Raw genomic sequence first — 17656 nt, 5'->3', positions numbered from 1 at the left:
CCCGGGCTCTGTCCCGCCCCGGGCCCTGTCCCGCCCCGGGCTCCGTCCCGCCCCGGGCCCTGTCCCGCCCGCCCCGGGCTGTGTTCCCTGTCCCGCCCCAGGCTCCGTCCCGCCCGCCCCGGGCTCTGTCCCGCCCCGGGCTGTGTTCCCTGTCCCGCCCCGGGCTCTGTCCCGCCCGCCCCGGGCTCCGTCCCGCCCGCCCCGGGCCCTGTCCCGCCGCTTCCGTCGCGTCACGTCCGCGGGAAGCGGAGCGCGGAGCGCGGAGCCGGCGCGGCCATGGCGGTGAGTGCGGGGCCGGGGTTGCGGGGCCCGGGACTCCGGGCAGACGCTGACCGCCTCTCTTGGCTCCGCAGCCCAAGGGGAAGGCGGGCACCAAGGGCAAGAAGCAGATCTTCGAGGAGAACCGGGAGACGCTGCGCTTCTACCTCCGCATCATCCTGGGAGCCTCCGTGAGTGCGGCCGGGAGGGCCCGGCGGGGCGCGGGCCGGGCCGGGGCGGGAGCGGGCAGACAAGGAAAGCCGTGCCGTGCTCTCTCCGCAGGCCATATACGCCGTGGTGAACCTGGTCATCTTCTACTCCGCCGCCTCCGCCTGGACGTGGGTGAGCGCCGAGCACCTCTGCCCCGCCGCGGGCACCTGGGCTGGGGCTCGTTCCCGAGCCCCGGGGCCATCGCAGCTGACAGCGGCTTCCCTGTTGCAGGTCGCGTTCATCTTCAGCTTGGTGGTCTACGGCACCAGCTACCGGTCCATGAACTCCATGGCAAAGCCGTCTTTCACAGACGATGGCAGCCTTGCCGACGGGGGAATTGACCTGAATATGGAGCAGGGGATGGCAGAGTGAGTGTCCACACCCGCACGAGTCCAGGTGAGCAGGACCTGCTGCCTGAGCGTGCACGCGGAGCCAGGAGAGGCTCCCGAGGAGAAGGCTGGGCCTCAGCTCTCTCCTCAGCTTGCCCACTGGCATGGGCATGAGGGGAGCTGGAAGTTTGTAGCCATTTTTTCTCAGAGTGTCCTTAAATGTCCTTATTAGCTGAACACTTGGCTTGGTGTGCCCCAGTCAGGAGCCACCATGTGGGTGTGTCAGCCTGACATGGTCTCAGTCCATAGGGCTGTTACAGAGGTAAGAGATCACAGAGTTCAGCAGGAGTAGTTTACAATCATCTTTCAGTTAACAAACACTGCTGCAGCACACAGTGATAGGTATTTTCTTTCTAAACCAGCACAGCAGGTAATGCTTGACAGAGCAGAAGGGCACATGCAGCCAGTTACACCATCCTGGCTGCAGACTGACCATGTCTTGAAATGCTCTCCACACTAAAAATTCCTGCCTCTGTCTCAGCCAGTTCCGGTCACCTCCTCAGCCATTTCTGTCCCCTATGCTTGTGCATTCTTTATGTCCCTCTGCAGACAGCACTGAGTCTCTGCCTGTCCACTATTGGTGCCACTGTAGATGTCTTTTCCTTGGTGAAGGAATGCCACAGTATTACAGGAAACACAGCAGTAATTCCTGCAAAGCATTGCTAAATAAAATAAGGAGATACCAGTGCTGGTGCAGCAGAAGTACCTTCTAGATTTACACGTTTTCCAGCAGTGAGCCTCAAACTAGTTACAGAAAACTGCCAAATAGTTGTGGACACATCAGGCTTTGCTCTTTGTCTTCCCTGCTCTCAGCCACTGCCCGTTGGCCCAGCCTCTGCTGGGGATCTTCAGTGCATGCTCAGCAAGGTCCTGGGGCTTCCTCCCATGTCTTTAGCCTGCAGTTCCAGGTTTACCTGGCCTTGCTGACAGGCTTTTGAAAAAACACAGTGGGGCCTTGCTTCCAGCTGAGCCCTCTGTGTTGCATCAGGTGTTCTCAGGCTGTCAGGGTCATATATTGATGTATATAGTTTTATTAATGTAAGTTTTAATTTTTGCCTGAGGGTGTTATCAGCAGGCAGTGGGGAACAAAACCTGCTGTCTCTGCAGGATGAGCTCTCATCTTGTGTTTGGGTTGGTGGAATGGTACCTTTTCTGCCTGCAGGAGTGACTCAGATGTCTGGTATAAGAGCCTCAGACAAGGGACAGGGTGGCCAGGAGGAGAGGGGATGTGACCTATGAGCTGGGTGCTTTAACCCCTCTTCATCCCATGGTGACTTCATTTCCCTGCTGGTCAGCCAAGTATTTTGCTCTCATTTTACGCAGGTTTGGCTCTTTAGAGTGGAATTGCAAAATATTTTTAATACCTTTTCAGTGAAACAATGTCAAAGAGGGAAAATACAGAACTTTGATGTTTAGGGTGTTGCTCCTGATTGTGGGAGATGCCTCTTGGAGTTGTACAAGGCGCTGAGACAGAATGCCTGATAACTGCCCTGTGTGTGTGATGGTGCTGTCAGGGGAAGTGACTGACAGGAGGTAGCACAGGGATCTCAGCACCTGCTGTGAAAAGGTAACAGGCACAGCCATAGCACTGCTGCAGTCCTGGATGCAGGTGTCCTTCTTGCTACTGAGGCACAGAGGTTTTTCTGCCTTAGCATTTGGGGTGAGGTTTGTGACACATTAAAATGAATTAATGCTTATCTGAGTCATGGTCTATGCAAAACACGGGGGAGGCAGAGCTCTAAAAACAAAATCTTCAGAGCTGAAGTTCCCATCCTTACCCTGTACCTCTAAATTAACTCTCTGGGGATCAGGGGACCACCCTAGGCTAGCAGATACTTCTGAAAGCAGTGGATGTTTCCTGCCTCTTACCTGAGCATCTGCAGCTGATTAATGCTGTTCCTTTGGAGCTGCTTCTGGAACATTGTGGATTTTGTGGCATTTTTCTCATGCTGTCACTGAAATGGATGCTTTGTGTTGCTTGAGGAAGGTCCATCTTGGGAGAGTTGGTTTGGTGGGGACTCTGCCTTCACTCCTTTGGTAATGCCAGAGGTCACTGAACCCTCAGTGTCTTGTGCTAGAGCTGTTGGTGGTGGATTCTACAGTGGATGTTGTTTATGACTTTGTTTTCTTGTCTCCATTCTTGGATGTGACTCAAGGGTTTTTTACTCCAGCAGATGATGATTTAACCAGAGTGAGAGTTGGATTTTTTTCTAAACCTTCATGGCACGCCCCGAGGCTCGTGTTGAAAACCTGATACCTGTTTACCTCTCCTGGGTGTCAGATCCCCCAGGGTGCTCTTTGAGGCGTGGGCAGATTATTCCTCTCCATAGCTGCTCTCAGCTCTGCCTCAGGCTGGCAAGGAAGAGCTGCACTCGGATAAGCAGGAGGGGAGGAGGAGCAGTCTGTTGCTGTAGCTCAGCTTGTGGTGTGCTTGTCCTTCAGTGACCCCAAGTGTGTCTGTCAGGCTGTGAAATGGCATGGGGAAGATTCATGGCTCCCTTCAGCACAGCCAGTCGTGAGGAGTTACACTTCATGTCATTATAGGTGTCAAATCAGCCCTGCTGGCTGCTGTTTCAGCTGTGGGGTGAGGGGTGGTTTTGTTGCTGATTTCCAACCCCCAGCAATTCCTCAACTTTCTCAGTGTTGTTTTTTCAGAGGGAGATAATCTCTTTAATTCATCAGAGTATTTTGCTGTTGTTTGTTTACTGCTTTGATTCTTCTAGATAACTCTGTAGCAAAGCAGGGCTGCAGGGACAGTCCCTGGGTTGGGCAGGGTCGCTCTCCTGAGGCAGTGCAGACTGGGCTGGCAGAGGAGCTGCAGTGGTTGGCAGGGGTTGGAATGAAATGCTTTGCTTTTCTTCCCTCAGGCACCTCAAGGATGTGATCCTGCTGACAGCTATAGTCCAAGTGCTGAGCTGCTTCTCGCTCTACGTCTGGTACTTCTGGCTCTTGGTAAGCCCCAGCCCCTGCTGGTTTCCATCTTGCTCTGTATTGTTCCTGTCTTTCCCTGTCTTCAGGATGGAGAACATTATTTATCCAATTAATTTCAGCGTCCTGTTTCAGGCCCAAACTATTTTCTGATATGTTCTTTAATCTCCTTGTCAAATCTTGTTTAAAAATGAGGCTGCACAAGCCATGGAATTCCTGATCCCTCTGGGTCAGCCACACAAAGACTAGGCTGGCCTTTGCCCTTTCATGGGACCTTGTGGTCTCATGGAAAGGGCAACAAGCAACATGAGGCAGATCAAAGCTGCCTTGGTACACAGAGTCTTTCTGTGTCTGTAACAAACGGAGTTTCTTTTTGTTTGGCTTTTTCAGCCTTTCAGCAGGGACCAAGGCTGGGATCTGCTAGACACTGTGCCTCTGGGTAGATAAAATGCTACAGGTTTTCATTCCCCTTAACACACCAAACCCTCTCTGCTTCTGAAACGTTTGTCATGTCTCACAAGCTAAAACTGCTTGTGGAGAAGGAGAAAAAAAATCTCCATTTAGTTTAAAAATCCCACATTTACTTTGAGGATATCCCACAGAGGTACAGAAGGCAATTGTGGGAGCATGGAAAATTATCCCAGTTCAGTCCCTGATCTCATTTCAGTCCTCACCCACAAATTCTTCTCTAGCTGGCCTGGCAGAGGGCAGCCTAGACTCAGCTGTCCCCTGGAGACCATCTGGATTGCTTTTTTCATAAATTCAAAGAAATGGGGGTGTGTTTTCCGAAGGAAGCAGAGGCAGAATGTCTGGACTGCTGGATCCTTCTGGGTAATGGAGACCTGATGCTGGGATTTCCGTGTATGAAGTTTGAGCACTGTACACGTTCCTCAGCCATGAAATGAAACCAGGCCATTTATTTTGGACGCCTACCACTGCCTTTGATTTCCGTGCACCCTGAGATGCCTGATGCAGCTGCTTTGTCTCCCTCAGGAGGAGCAGCCCTCCTGCCCGTGGCACTCCCCCTGCCAGTGCTGTCCCCAGAGTGACTGAGTTTGTGCCACGTGTGTTTTGCAGGCTCCGGGGCGCGCTCTCTACCTCCTGTGGGTGAACATCCTGGGGCCGTGGTTTACAGCTGAGTCCTCTCCTGCCGCTCAGGAGCCCAACGAGAAGAAGCAGCGCCGACAGGAACGCCGACAGATGAAGCGCTTCTAGCCCTGGCTGAGGATAGATCAACACCCTCTCCCATCTCCATGCTGTTATTTCATCAGGGATGCGACCAAAACCAATCCAAAACCACCACAGTAGCTCTGTTGCCCTCTGTCACTGCTGCCATTCCGCCAGAAAGGCCGCAAGAGACTTCCCCTGGTTGGGTCTTACTGAGGCCTTGCTCCTTGGGCTGACAAGGGGGTGATGCTGGGATGTGTGTAAATATCTTTTTAAAGCAGCGCTGTATCGCGTTCAGCGTTGGGGAGTGCAATGCTGGAGGAAACAGTACATTAAAGAGCAGAGTCTTAATTGATTGTGCTGGCAGTGAGTTTGTGCAGGGGAGCTGTGAAAAGTGCTATCATGTTCTTAGGGAGCTGGACCAGACTGGAGCAGAATCTCCAGAGATAAGTTGCTCTCCTTTCCCAAGTTTGGTTTGTGCTGCCCTGCCTGCCTCTGCACCCTGTGGAGAAACTGCAGCTGCCCTGCAGGATCGGGAGTGAGGGGCAGCTGGGGATGCTGTGAACAGGGCTTGCAGCCAAACTTGGAGCTTTTGGGATTGAGCCTTAACTCTTGGAGCCACAGATTGGCCTGTGCTACCTTTGCAGGAGCTCAGTGGGATGTAAGCCAAGAAGCTGTGGGGTTTGTTTAGTTTGGGGTTTTTTTGTTTTGTTTTTTCTTAAGCGGGTACTCCCAGGGATGCCACGTCTGCTCCAGAGCTCGTGTGTTAGAGAGCAGGAACAGCTCAGGGCAGTTTTTACTTTCGCCTGCTTTGATTTACCGATGTCCCTGTTCAGAATGTTTGTCACAGTCCATGACCCTTGATGCACCACCTCAGACCATGCAGCTTTGCCTGTGCCAGCAAGAGGCGCCGTGGGCGCTCACAGTGGTGCTGGCCTGGTTTTTGATGCTATCCACAACCTTTGCCCACAAGTCTTTTCTATTGCATCACCTTTATTACACACTTTTTCCTAACATCGCGCCAAATCCCCACCCTGAGTCCTCAAAGCCAGGCAGGGTGGCTGTAGTTGGGGTTCAGAGCTGGGCAGAGGTTGGTAATGGGGGACTAAAGTCCTTCCTGTTGCTGGTGGGGGACATGAGGGAAGGGGTAGGGAGTGGAAAAGGCATCCACAGGGCAATCTGTGGGTGCAGTCCAGCCCTTATTCCCTGCCAGGCACAGCCCAGAGCCCCCAGCCCTGTCTGCTGGCCCCAGGCAGGTGCTCCCACAGTGCTGGGAGCACTCCTGGTACCCTACAGAAATGCCCCCATTGCAACTCCCCCAGCACAGCCTTCTGCACTCGGGGACCAGTGCATCACCCCAACTCTGCCCTTGCTCTCCCTCTGGCTCCCCAAAGCCACGTGGAGTGGCACAGCCATCCCCAAAATACACAGGGACGATGTAGGGGACACATCAACACAACCACACGGGCCCTTGGCCGCGCTACCCTACACAGCAGTACATGCACAGCGCCCGCCTCGGGCTCTGCCCTCTGCTCCAGCCCCAATAAATACCCAATAAACAGCAACAGTTACACCCTTGGGGTGCTGCTTCAGGGGGTGCCCCTCAGTCAGGCAGCAGCTGCTCCAGCTCCTCCTCGTTCAGGCCATTAGTGGTGACAATGTGATCCAGCTGCTTCATGTACCGCTCCAGATCCTGCATGAAGTGGGGGATGCGGGTCTTCTCCAGGACCCCAAATTTCTTCAGCCGGTTCACATCTTCATAGGAGACCTGGCAGGAAACATGGAATGGAGTCAGCCCCCTCCATCCCAAACCCTGGCAGGTGCCACGGGCAGCATCTGGTCCCCTTGCAGCCCCCCCAGGTCAGTCAAAACCTCCCTGCTGCTTGTGGGAGGCAGTAGGAGAGCTGCTGGGGCCGTGGGATTTGCAAGGATTTGTGGGTTTGGTAATTTTCGGTCACTGCAAGGACAGGTGACAGCAGGACTGCTGTGGCCAAGGGCCAGAAAGGCTTAACCCAGCAGGTTAAGCCTCTTCCCTAAGGTCTCCCACAGAGGATTATGGATTGTCCCGTCCTTCCTTGCATCCTACCCAGCAGAGCCCTTCCCTGGTACACAGAGGGAAAGTGCAGGGAAAGACAAAGAGCTGACAGGCTACCAGGTAAGGGTTGGTTTTTGGGAAGCCATGAGATTGAGGGAGCCCATGTAAGATCAAAGGAGCCCATGTGAGCTTTGGGATGGCATTGTGCCCCACCCTCACCCTGGCTGTTACCTTTCCAAGTGCAGCCAGCAGCGGGAAGTCGATGGTCTGCCGATGGCGCAGGATGCGGAGAATCCCGTCCAGGTACACCTGGTCCTTACTGAAACAGCCTGGAACAGCAGAAAAGGCCTGGGAGAGGGCTCCTGGTTTCCCACCACCCTCCACTTGCCTGAACTTTTGCTGACCACAATAACCAGCATGACAGCAGTGCCCATGAATGTGCCAGTGCTCAGGACCGCTGGGTCCCGAGGGATGAGCACTGGGGAGGCAGCTAGGTGCAGCGAGAGCCACAAACCCCACTGGGACACTTTCACACTTCTTCCCAAGTAATTTTTTAAAGGGTAAACCACTGCAAGCATCCAATTGTATCCATGGTAATGCTCATTGTTCCTCTCCTTTGCCTGCTGCTTCCCCAAGAGCTTGTGCAAGTCACTCCCATGGGACAGGGAGAGTGATGCTGGGGGTGGGGAGGGATGTGGGAACTGGGTGCTGGGGCTGTGTTGGGAGGAAAGGGTTAAAAGCAAAACACTGATCTCGAGGATTGTAAATTGTTCAAGTGACCTTGCACCTGGGTGTAACTCTTGATAAGCTTGTGAACAGCAGGCTAGTGATCCTCTGATCTTGTGTTCCTCTGCCCAGGTGTTGGTTGTTGCTCTGGGGTTTCCTCAGTTAGCAAAGGTAATGCAAATAAATTTACTTTTTGTGTTCTAGCCATGAGTTTGTGCCTGTTCCAGCTGCCTATGCCAACTCACACTCTACAGGACTGAGATACTCAACCTACACAGCAGCAGAATACACCACACTGTTTTTTCTTTAAGAAAAATTAAATAAATATATAAGCAAATAGAACTCTTCCCCAAGCTCAATTCGCATCCCCCAAGTGGTACCTGGCTGAGAGGTGTCTGTCTGGCCCCGCTTTGCCCGCACACAGTACTCCCACCGGACACCAGCATCCTGCACATACTGCTCCAGGTCCTGGAAGAGCGCGGAGAAGGAGAGGCGGCTGGCCCGCTCGATGGTGTAGTAGAGCAGGGCTGCCCGCCACAGGAAGGGCTGCTTGCGGAACAGGACGCTGTGCAGGCTGGCCAAGCCCTCCTCCGTGGGGTTGGCAGGTTTCAGGCTGTACTGCTTGCGGCCCTCGGAGCTGTGCCAGGGCTGGCGGGTGTTGTTGACCCCTCGGATGTAGTGGGTGCCTGGGGAGAGGGCACAGGAGTGAACGCTCGCAGCATCCCGCGGCTCTGCCCCCGCCCACAGCCCCCCCAGCTGACCTATCTCGTGCCGCAGCATCCCCTCCAGCCAGTGCTGCCGGGCTCCGGCCAGGTTGATGGCCAGCGTGGGCCGGCTGTCCTCCACCATCATCACTGCCTGGGACAGGAGGTCATCGGTGAGCTGCACCACCACCTGCACAAGAAGGAGGAGGAAACGGTCATGTTGGCTCTCAGCAGAGGGGGGGGATGGTGGGATGGGGGGGGATAATGAGAGGAGAGAGATGATCTCATGCAGGGATGAAGTAGCTCCTTTAATCTCTTTGCAGCCAACAAAGCTGAGCAGGCACTGTGGGGGGAGCAGGCAGCTCCTGGGCAGTCTCCTCCAGCACCTCTCTGGCTCCAGCATCACCCTCCCCAGCTTGTTCCCATGGGCTCCCCCCACTTTTGTGGCCACACAGGATGGACATCCCCTGGAGACCTGCCTGGGCCCCCTTCTGCATTCCCACTGGCAATGGGATGGGGCAGTACCTCTGGCCATCAAAAAAACCCCACTCAGAACACCCAACCAGCACAAAACCCAGATTTGTAATAGCTCTGCACTCCCCAAGAAACATCTCCTGAGGGATCCAAGGCTCTGGCTCCATTTTCACAGAGTCCTTCATGGATTATCCAATTTGAGGCTTCAAGACATGGGCAGTGAGGATGGCTCTATGCCAGCCCACCCCCACAGCAGGAACTGTGTGTGCTGGCTATAATTCACAGCAGGGATGGGCAGTGTATGTGTAAGACTATACAGTATCTTTATATGGAAAAAAATGGTATTTTGAGTAACCTGGCTAACACAGGTGCTGGAGCCAAGAGAGCTGCTCACCAGAAGTTAACTGCAAGACAGCAGCACCTTCTGACCACCTGACTTCAGATCTGCAGCAACTCAAGGCTGCAGCATCACCATAGGAGGATGGGAGTTCTTGCTTTGGCAGTGGCAAACTTCAGGATAGCAATCAAAACATACCTATTAACTCTATAAACCATCTGTTATTTCATAACTGACATTTTTCAGGATGCAAACATGTGTTACTACATGACAATTCTTCTTATTAAAAAAAAAAAAGAGAGAGGAGACTGAATTGGTTTGCTTTAAATCACATTTATTATTATTTATTATGAAAGCCAAAAGTGCAGCCTAACAAAGTCCACCGCTGGGCAAACAAACAGCATAAAATACTCACAGTGCAACAGCTTACCTGGGTTAAAATACACCAGTGTGAAAAGGAATCCCTCCAATGCTGAGAACTGTCCATTCACCTCTGACTCCTCATGCAGAACCAGCCATCCAGGAGCAATGGAAAGGGACTCTGGGCAGTGCCAGACACCACGGCTTCGTATGCACTGCAGCCCTTCTCGTGCTACAAAAACCCATCCTGCTGAGCAGCACCACTTGCCTTGTTTTGGGACCCTCCAGCTTTGCAGATTCAACCAGAGCTGCAATTCCAACCAAAGAGCAGCAGCACCAGCTCCCCAGGTCTGTGACCTCTTTTACCTCGAACAGCATCCCCAGTACATCCTTGTGGTTCGTGGTTTTGCTCAGCTTTTGTGAGTGCACTGATGGAGAAAGAGCTCATCCTAAGGAACCAAGAAAAGGCTTCTGGTGGTCCCCATGGCACTGGGGTACGGGTTCCTGTCTCTCCCCAGCAACATGGCACTGCTCAGGACCTCCAACACTGAGCAAGCAGCTCAGAGGTAGAGGATGCCATTGATGGGATCCCAAGAGACACCAGCTAGCACTGCTTAGGCTGACAACACTCCACAACCCCAAGGATTGCCATGCAGCACTCACCAGGAGGGTCAGATGTTTCTCTGCTGCAAGCTTTGAGCTCACTGAAATCCAAATGGAAACCTCTGGCAGCATCATGTCTGTCCTATATCAGAAGAAAAGCAGAAGAGCTTCAGGATCTGCAGCTTGGACCCCAAGAAAGCAGCTTTTGAGGGCACAAATGTAATGACAGCATGAACACTTACCCAGGAGCGCGCAGCCTGTGGTGCTGGAATGCAGGGTCCTGCCTTTGCTGATTGGTGCTGGGGACAAAGGGCAGCTGCAGAGGCTGCCACCAGCCTGGCCACGCTGCCTGCCAGGACCCCTGGGCAGGGACACACCAGCTGCTCGTGCTCTGGGCTAACACTACCCCCACACGAGTTTCTTCTCTTTTAAGCAAGCCACCACGATTAGTAGGTATCAGAGGAGCAAAAGGCATGGCAGAACAGACAGGGCACAGATGGTGAAAGTCAGGAATCAGAGATACAGGTGCAGGGAGGGAGATACAGCCCTGAAACCGCCCAGTTCCCCAACAGGGTTGGTTATCAGAGATGCAGAAGTTTCAAGTTTTGGTCTCGTACAGGGAGCAAGTTCTTCCAAGATTGCTGTATTGAGAGCAGGTGCAACCCTTTTCTCTTCCCTACCCCAAACATATCCAGCAAAATTTCCACTGGATAGAAAGGAACAAACCAATGCTTTCATTTTTTTGATAAAGGCACTTATCAAAAGTCACAGATAAAACAGTCACACCGATGTGCAAACAGTGACTGAACCCTGCATTGCCTTGAATCACAGAATGTCCTGAGCTGGAAGGGACCCACAAGGTTCACTGAGTCCAACACCTAATAGCTTTGAGCACAGGGACAATTACACAGGGTTGGAAGGAAGCCAGTTGTACACCAATATGTAAGAAAATCAATGGCTTTCTGCCCAGCCAGGGCTCAATTAATGAGGAAGGGAGTAGCTGAATTTAATCAATTAATAAACCTGAGAGATAGAACTCAACTAGTAAGTTAAAAGTGCAGGTCTGTAAGACTGGCAGCTGCTTGGCTGGGTATTGGGACTGGCTTTGGACACTCAAAGGCAGATGAATTATATGGAAACATCTGCAGAAATCTGTCCCAAGCAAAGGCTTAGGAGGACCAAGGTGCCAAACCCACATACCAGGAACACCCTCAGGAGGCATCAGGGCAAACCAAGGGTGTTTGAGGAAGAAAGGAATATCCTTGGGCAGGAAGGACCTCGGGGAACCACTCATTCCTGCTTTTGCCTGCATGGAATACTACTGGGTACCACTGGGTGAGGTGATGCCTTGGAGAAATGCTCATCAATAACCCTCTTTGGAGACAGAAGTGAAAAATCAGAGGTAGGAAATAGAGCCTGGTCAAGAAGCAGTGGTGAAGAAGCCCCCACACCAGCCAACACTGCACAGTCCCTGCCCTGCAGCCAACAGCCCCAGGGAGCCCTGCAAGCAAACCCATGCAAAGCCAAGTCCAGAAATCCTTCTCACACCTCAAATCCAGGAGGGTGGAAGTGTTTTGCCCACACCTTGCTGGCAGAAGGGGAAAAAAAAAGCTCAATGGCAGCTGTAGGATGCCCCATGCTGGATGCTGCAGGGGGTGCAGAGAAACTAGGTCAGGAGATGTTGAACTTCTCCCCTGGCTCCACTCCCCGTGGCTACTGTTGTATCTTAACCAGGTATTTCCCAGCCTTGAAACCCAAGTCTGGGGTTTTCAAAGCACCATAACCTGCATGTCCTGCAGGATGGCAGGAAATCTCTTCCCCTGGCTTTGCTTTTGGACATGTGGGTTAAGGCAGCTATCAGAGAAGTCTGCCCTCCCACTGCCAACAGCAGGAAACAGCTTCCCAACAGTAACTGATGCCTCATGCACGCAGCAAAAGGCTCCTGGCATGGCCATGCAGACAACAGCAGCTGCTCTCTCTCTCTCAAGCACAAAAGGGAGATGATACACATGGAAAACATCACAGGAAGTTTGTGGAGAACCAGCACCCATGTCCTAAAGCTGGGGTATGGTGAAGCTGGAGGTGAAAGGACACCACTGCTCAGAGCAGAAAAGTTTCCTCTTTGTAACTAAAACATTTCTCAATCAGAGTCCTTTTTATCAGAAGATCAATATTTTGCTGTGTTTTACAAGTGATAAAGCAGGGACATTACCTCTCCTGCACAGCCTTCCTTCTGCATGTACTTTCGGATCACGGACCAGATCTGGCACTTGCTCAGCAGCCTCCCGCCCGTGGCCACCTCGAAGCTCTCGTAGGTCCCGTACTTCTCCAGGACAGCACGAATGATCCTGATGGCCTGTGGCATGCAGAAAGTACAAACATAAGCACAAACACCTCCCTGCTAACAAACACAGCCTAAAATCCCACATGCAGCAAACTCAGTGAAGGGAACCCCTGATTAATGCCTCCAAAATACGAAGTGGTTTTGCAGGGTGTAAAAACCGAGCAGACTGAGGTGGCTGGAGGTGGCCACCAGGACAGACAGACATTTCACACAATCAGCATGACCCACAGCATGCTCTTTCTCCTTTCTGTCACCCTTGCAGGCATCTCTTGCAGAAGTGGGGCAAAGCAGAAGTGAAACTGCATTGTTGCAGCGTGGTTAAATCCATTGTTATTTTCAATCTTTTCTGCTTTCAGTTTTCCTTGCAAACTCCAGTGCTTGCACAAAGATCTCCACCTTCTGAGCTTGCTTTTTACTCCCAGAGTTTCTTACTCCAAGGCTGAATTCCAAGCTCAGCAGTGAGGCTGCATCACACTCTGCAATGATGCTGCTTCAAACAGGGTCTCAGCAGCACCAGCCTGCTGTACACCCAGCAGCCTTCTAATAAATGCATGTGCTCCATTATTCACATTAACATTCATGGAGCATCTATAAAATATGAACATTTATTAGCACATTTCCTCCCCAAAAAGTGTGCTTCCATTGCAGACATTTTCAAGCAATTACCTTCTCCAGTCATTGAAATATATATTAATATTATATATTATATTAATATTGCATTAGTACATAGTCCAAAGCAGATGACTTTCAACCAGTTCTGGAGTTTTCCCAGCAGTTTTATTGCATCTGCAAACCTGCCCAGTTTCCCAGCCCAGGACCAATTGCTGCCCCTCCCTAGTCCCTAAGGTTACCCAGGATCAGGAGATGGGTGTTCACCACCAGTACTAGTGCTCAACTATCCAACACCCCATAAGACAAGAGAAAATGGCTCAAGTTGTGCCAGGAGAGGTTTAGGTCAGACATTAGAAAAAATTTCTTCATGGAAAAGGTTGTCAAGCATTGAAACAGGCTGCCCAGGGCAGTGGTGGAGTCACCATCCCTGGAGGTTATTTAAAAGATGTAGATGTGGCACTTGGGGACATGGTTTAGTGGTGGGATTGACAGTCCCCAAGTAACAGCTGGACTTGATCTTAGGGTCTTATCTCACCTAAACAATTCTATGATCCTAAGAGGAGCTTTAGGGCTGCATCTGGTGAGCAGCCTCCTCTATCCCTGCAGAAGGTCCTGATTTTCCCTTCCTGGGCAGTTCTCACAGCTGGCTTTTATTGTCAAGTCATTTACTGTGCCTTTCCAGGAGAAGCTGTGCACAGTTTTTCTGTTGTCAGTTTAGTTTTCTTAGGGGTTGAGGTGGGGGTTTTTGGTTTTTTTTTGCTTTGTTTGCTGAACAATCAGGCTCATTTATACAGCACTACAAGGCACCTTCAGCTGAGCACAGCAGAAAAAGGACCTTTCATCCTCCCACCTCTGCCCAGCCACTTGCTCTCTCTCCTCCCAGGGGACCCAAAATCACTGAGCCAAGAGAAATACAGCACAGCTGGTGCCCAGGAGGAAGGCAAAAAGAGAGCTCCTCCCTGACCTTCAGAGCACATCCTGGTGAGCAGAATTCCTGAGATTCCAAGTTTAATGTTCTGAGCATCCCCCAGATCATGCACCCACCATATGCAGTGGGATAACAAATCCTCCAGCTCTGCCCTGGCGCCACTCAAATTCACGTGGCAAACCAGGGATGTGATCTCCAGGGTGATGAGTCTCTACAGGGCTGGAAGAATCCTCCTGGGCTTATTTAAGCTTTCTACTAATGAAATAAAATAACCCCCAAGCACATGCAGAGCAGCTGGAAGCAGGGAGGTGGTGTTGGTTTGTCTGCTCACGTCCAAGGATGCTGACTTGGCAAAATGTCTTTTATTTATTTAATCTCCATGATTAATGAAGCTCTTTGAAAATAAAAGCAGTTTATAGCTAAGAGCTAGCTGCCAACAAAAAAATGCTTCCCAAAATAAAAGAGACTGGAAGGAGGTTACTGCAGGGTAAGAGCAGAGGAACAGTGCCATGAATGCTGTCCCACCAGAGATCACCGCAAAACTTGGAGAAACACTGGCAAAAACACTCAACACTTAATATTTCTTGCAAAAGCTTCCAGGATCCACAGTGGTTACAAACCTTAATTCCAGTCATTCAAAGCATTGCCCAGAGAAAAATAATCTCAATTATTCATCTTTTACTCTGCTGCAAGCCAGCTGCACCAAAGGAAAAAGCAGGGGGTGAAAGAGCTCTGAGCAACTCGTTTTACTGCACGACTCAGGGAATAAAATACAGGAGGGAAACGCTGAAAGCTGCTGAGGTCTTTTCAGGCGTCAGAGTGTCTCCCCTGCAAGAGCCCTGCTGGCACCAGTTTATCTGGGGCAGAGGTAGGACATAGGATACACACTGAGAATGACAAACTGCTTAGAAAGCTGTTTACAGAAAGGACCTGGATCATCTGGATAATAATCCAGGCAGAGACACGAGCAGTGATGCAGGAATAAGTAAACATTCAAAAAACAATACATAAATGAGTGAAGAAGTTGTTATTGGAACAAGTAACTCCCGACTGAGTGGCGCAAAGAAAGATCTCCAGTGTGCCAGTCTGAATTTGGAATAAGAGGGGGTTTTTATCTGCTCACTTGTTTGCATGGCAGAAAGGATGCTCTTCCTAGAGGCAGAATGCTCACTCCCAGGTGCAGACTGGTTTTGGGACAGGCTCCCAGCTCCAAGCACAGGGTGAAGGGACAGAGCAGCTCTATCCCTGCATCCAGGCTTGTCTGTGGGCAGAGAACCCTGAAAGCACACTCCTGCCTCTTCTCTCCTGTTGAATGACCAGGAGCTGCTTTCTCAGTGCCATCCTCCTGGCAGAGAGCAACTCAGAAATGTTTCAGTAATGTACAAGCCATGGAAACAGTTAAGCAAAGTAATACAGGCTCCTTAAGTGGATTCTACACCAATTAATACCATTACTGATCATGACTGCTGATGCCTTAGGGATGCTGCTGCACTGGACAACCTTTAGGTCTTCCAGAAAACAAGCCAGACAACCACCAGGTAATTCAGGCTAAGGACCACTTCCCATGCTGTGAGCCATGTGCTCCAGCTCCTCTGCTGTTATTTCTACAGCAACAAGTGCAAAAAACATACCAGCAAGGTGTCCCTGATGGAGCACAGCTCCCAGCATAAGTAGGAACCAGTTTGACCATAGAAACACAGACTGGTTTGGGTGTAAAGGGACTAAATGATTTAAGATCAACTCGTTCCAATCCTCCTCCATGGGCTGGGACACCTTCCACTAGACCAGGCTGCTCAAAGCCCCATCCAACCTGGCATCAGCCAGCACCAGCATGACCCATGACACCACGGACCATTCCTGCAGGTAGGTGAGGTTACTAAAACCCGAGGTTTAAGAAATCACAGGGTGAGTGTTCTGAAGGCAGGATACAAAAGGTGTTAAGGGGAGAGGGATCAGGCAGCAACTGGGAAGGAAAGAAGGCAAGGTTTCACATGGACAAAGGGGAATGGTGTTAAGTTGATGTTAAGTTGACTGAGGGTGGTTTTAAGCTATTTATTAGGAATAAATTCTTCCCTGTGAAGGTGACAAGGCACTGGCACAAGCTGCCCAGAGAAGCTGTGGCTGCCCCATCCCTGGACATGTGCAAAGCCAGGTTGGTTGGGACTTGGAGCAACCGATCTAGTGGAAGATGCCACTGTCCATGGCAGGGTGCGTGAGGTAATTAGAACGACCTTTAACATCCCTTCTAACCCAAACCATTCCGGAATTCTATGGCCATGGACCATCTGGCCAGCCTCACCAGGATACATCCCACACCCTCGCACCAGCCCAGGGCGGGCCGCGGTCCCTCCTCCTCCTTCCAGCCCGAGCATCCCTCCCCGGCCCCGCCTCACCTGAGCCACGAAGCGGTCGGAGGCGGCGCCGTACTTGTCCAGGACGGCGGCGGGCACCGGCTCCGCGTACTCGAACTGCGGGTCGTAGGCGAAGCTGGCGCGGAAGAACCGCTCCCGCTCCGCCTCCACGTTCCGCGGCCGCAGCGCCACGAGCAGGCAGGGGCTGCGCCGCCCGCCGCCCTCCTCCCCGCGGCCCCGCGCGATGTGCGGCAGCGAGGCGGCGGCCCGCAGCCCCCCGCGCCCCGCCGCGCCCTCGCTCCGCCGCGTCCCGGCCCCGGTTTCGGAGAGGCGGCGGGTTCCTCGCGGGCAGCGCGGCGCGGGGGGCGGCGCCGGCGGGGACGGGCACGGGCAGAGCGGAGCGCCATGGCCCGGCCCGCCGGCCGCCCCCGAGCCCGCCGCCCCCGAGCTTGCGGCCCCCGAGCCCATCACACCCGAGCCCGCGGCCGCGGCCTCCAGCGCGGCGGCACCGGGGCTGCGCCGGCTCCGGCCCCGCCCCGCCGCCCCGAGCACGCGCCGCCGCCCGCCAATCAGCGCCGCGCCCGGCGCGCCGCGACCAATGGGAGGGGAGTGCGGAGGGAGAGCTCCGCCCCTCCCCGCCCCGCCCCGCGGCGGCAGAGCCGCGCCCGGCGCCGAGCGCTGCGCTCCGCAACGGGGTCGGGGCGAGCGCGGCAGCACCGCCAGCCCCGGCAGCACCGCCAACCCCGGCCGCACCGCCAACCCCAGCAGCACCGCCAACCCCGGCCGCACCGCCAACCCCGGCAGTATCTCCAGGCCCGGAGGCACAGCCGGTCCCGGTTGCACAGCTTGTCCCAGCTGCATTGCTGCCTCGGTTGCATGGCCAGCCCCAACTGTGTCACTACATTTGTATTGCCACCGCTGGCTGCATCGCCACGCTGTTCGCATCTCCAGCCTTGGTTGCATTGCTGCCAACACCATCGTGTCACCAACCCCAGCTGCATCGCCATCCCCCAGTTGCGTCACCAGTCCCAGTTGCATTTCCAAGGCCGGTTATAATTCCATCCCAGTTGCTCTGCTAGCACCAGTTGCATCATACTCCAGTAGCACCAGCAGCTCTGGTTATGTCACCAACCCCAACCACATTGCTACCCGCACCATGTTGCCAGCCCTGGTCACATCACCAACCTCAGCTGTATCATTGGCCTTGTGGTTTTTCCCAAAGCCCTGTCT

At 53.0% G+C, this 17656-nt stretch overlaps 2 protein-coding genes and 1 long non-coding RNA gene across 3 annotated transcripts; 1 reads left to right on the top strand and 2 right to left on the bottom strand.

Annotated features, from left to right (window-relative positions):
* Nucleotides 1-201: 201 nt before the first annotated feature.
* Nucleotides 202-5303, top strand: TMEM208 (transmembrane protein 208). Its single transcript, XM_033069661.2, has 6 exons — nt 202-282; nt 354-449; nt 541-600; nt 700-836; nt 3725-3809; nt 4863-5303. Exons 1-6 carry the CDS (start codon nt 277-279, stop codon nt 4998-5000), a joined length of 522 nt encoding a protein of 173 aa, XP_032925552.1. The 5' UTR covers nt 202-276; the 3' UTR covers nt 5001-5303.
* A 622-nt stretch (nt 5304-5925) lies between these two features.
* KIAA0895L (KIAA0895 like) lies at nt 5926-17404 on the bottom strand. Its single transcript, XM_033069969.1, has 6 exons — nt 16469-17404; nt 12404-12547; nt 8475-8607; nt 8094-8399; nt 7219-7316; nt 5926-6720 (listed from the first exon to the last, which is right to left on the bottom strand). Exons 1-6 carry the CDS (start codon nt 17402-17404, stop codon nt 6556-6558), a joined length of 1782 nt encoding a protein of 593 aa, XP_032925860.1. The 3' UTR covers nt 5926-6555.
* Nucleotides 9516-12397, bottom strand: LOC117001375. Its single transcript, XR_004419029.1, has 2 exons — nt 10252-12397; nt 9516-10037 (listed from the first exon to the last, which is right to left on the bottom strand). It is a non-coding gene; the product is annotated as an uncharacterized LOC117001375 (long non-coding RNA).
* Nucleotides 17405-17656: the final 252 nt, after the last annotated feature.

This window comes from Catharus ustulatus, chromosome 11, assembly GCF_009819885.2.
Source record: "Catharus ustulatus isolate bCatUst1 chromosome 11, bCatUst1.pri.v2, whole genome shotgun sequence".
Taxonomy (NCBI): Eukaryota; Metazoa; Chordata; class Aves; order Passeriformes; family Turdidae; genus Catharus; species Catharus ustulatus.
Note: the sequence above shows the minus strand (reverse complement) of the source record. Positions and strands in the feature narration are given on the sequence as shown.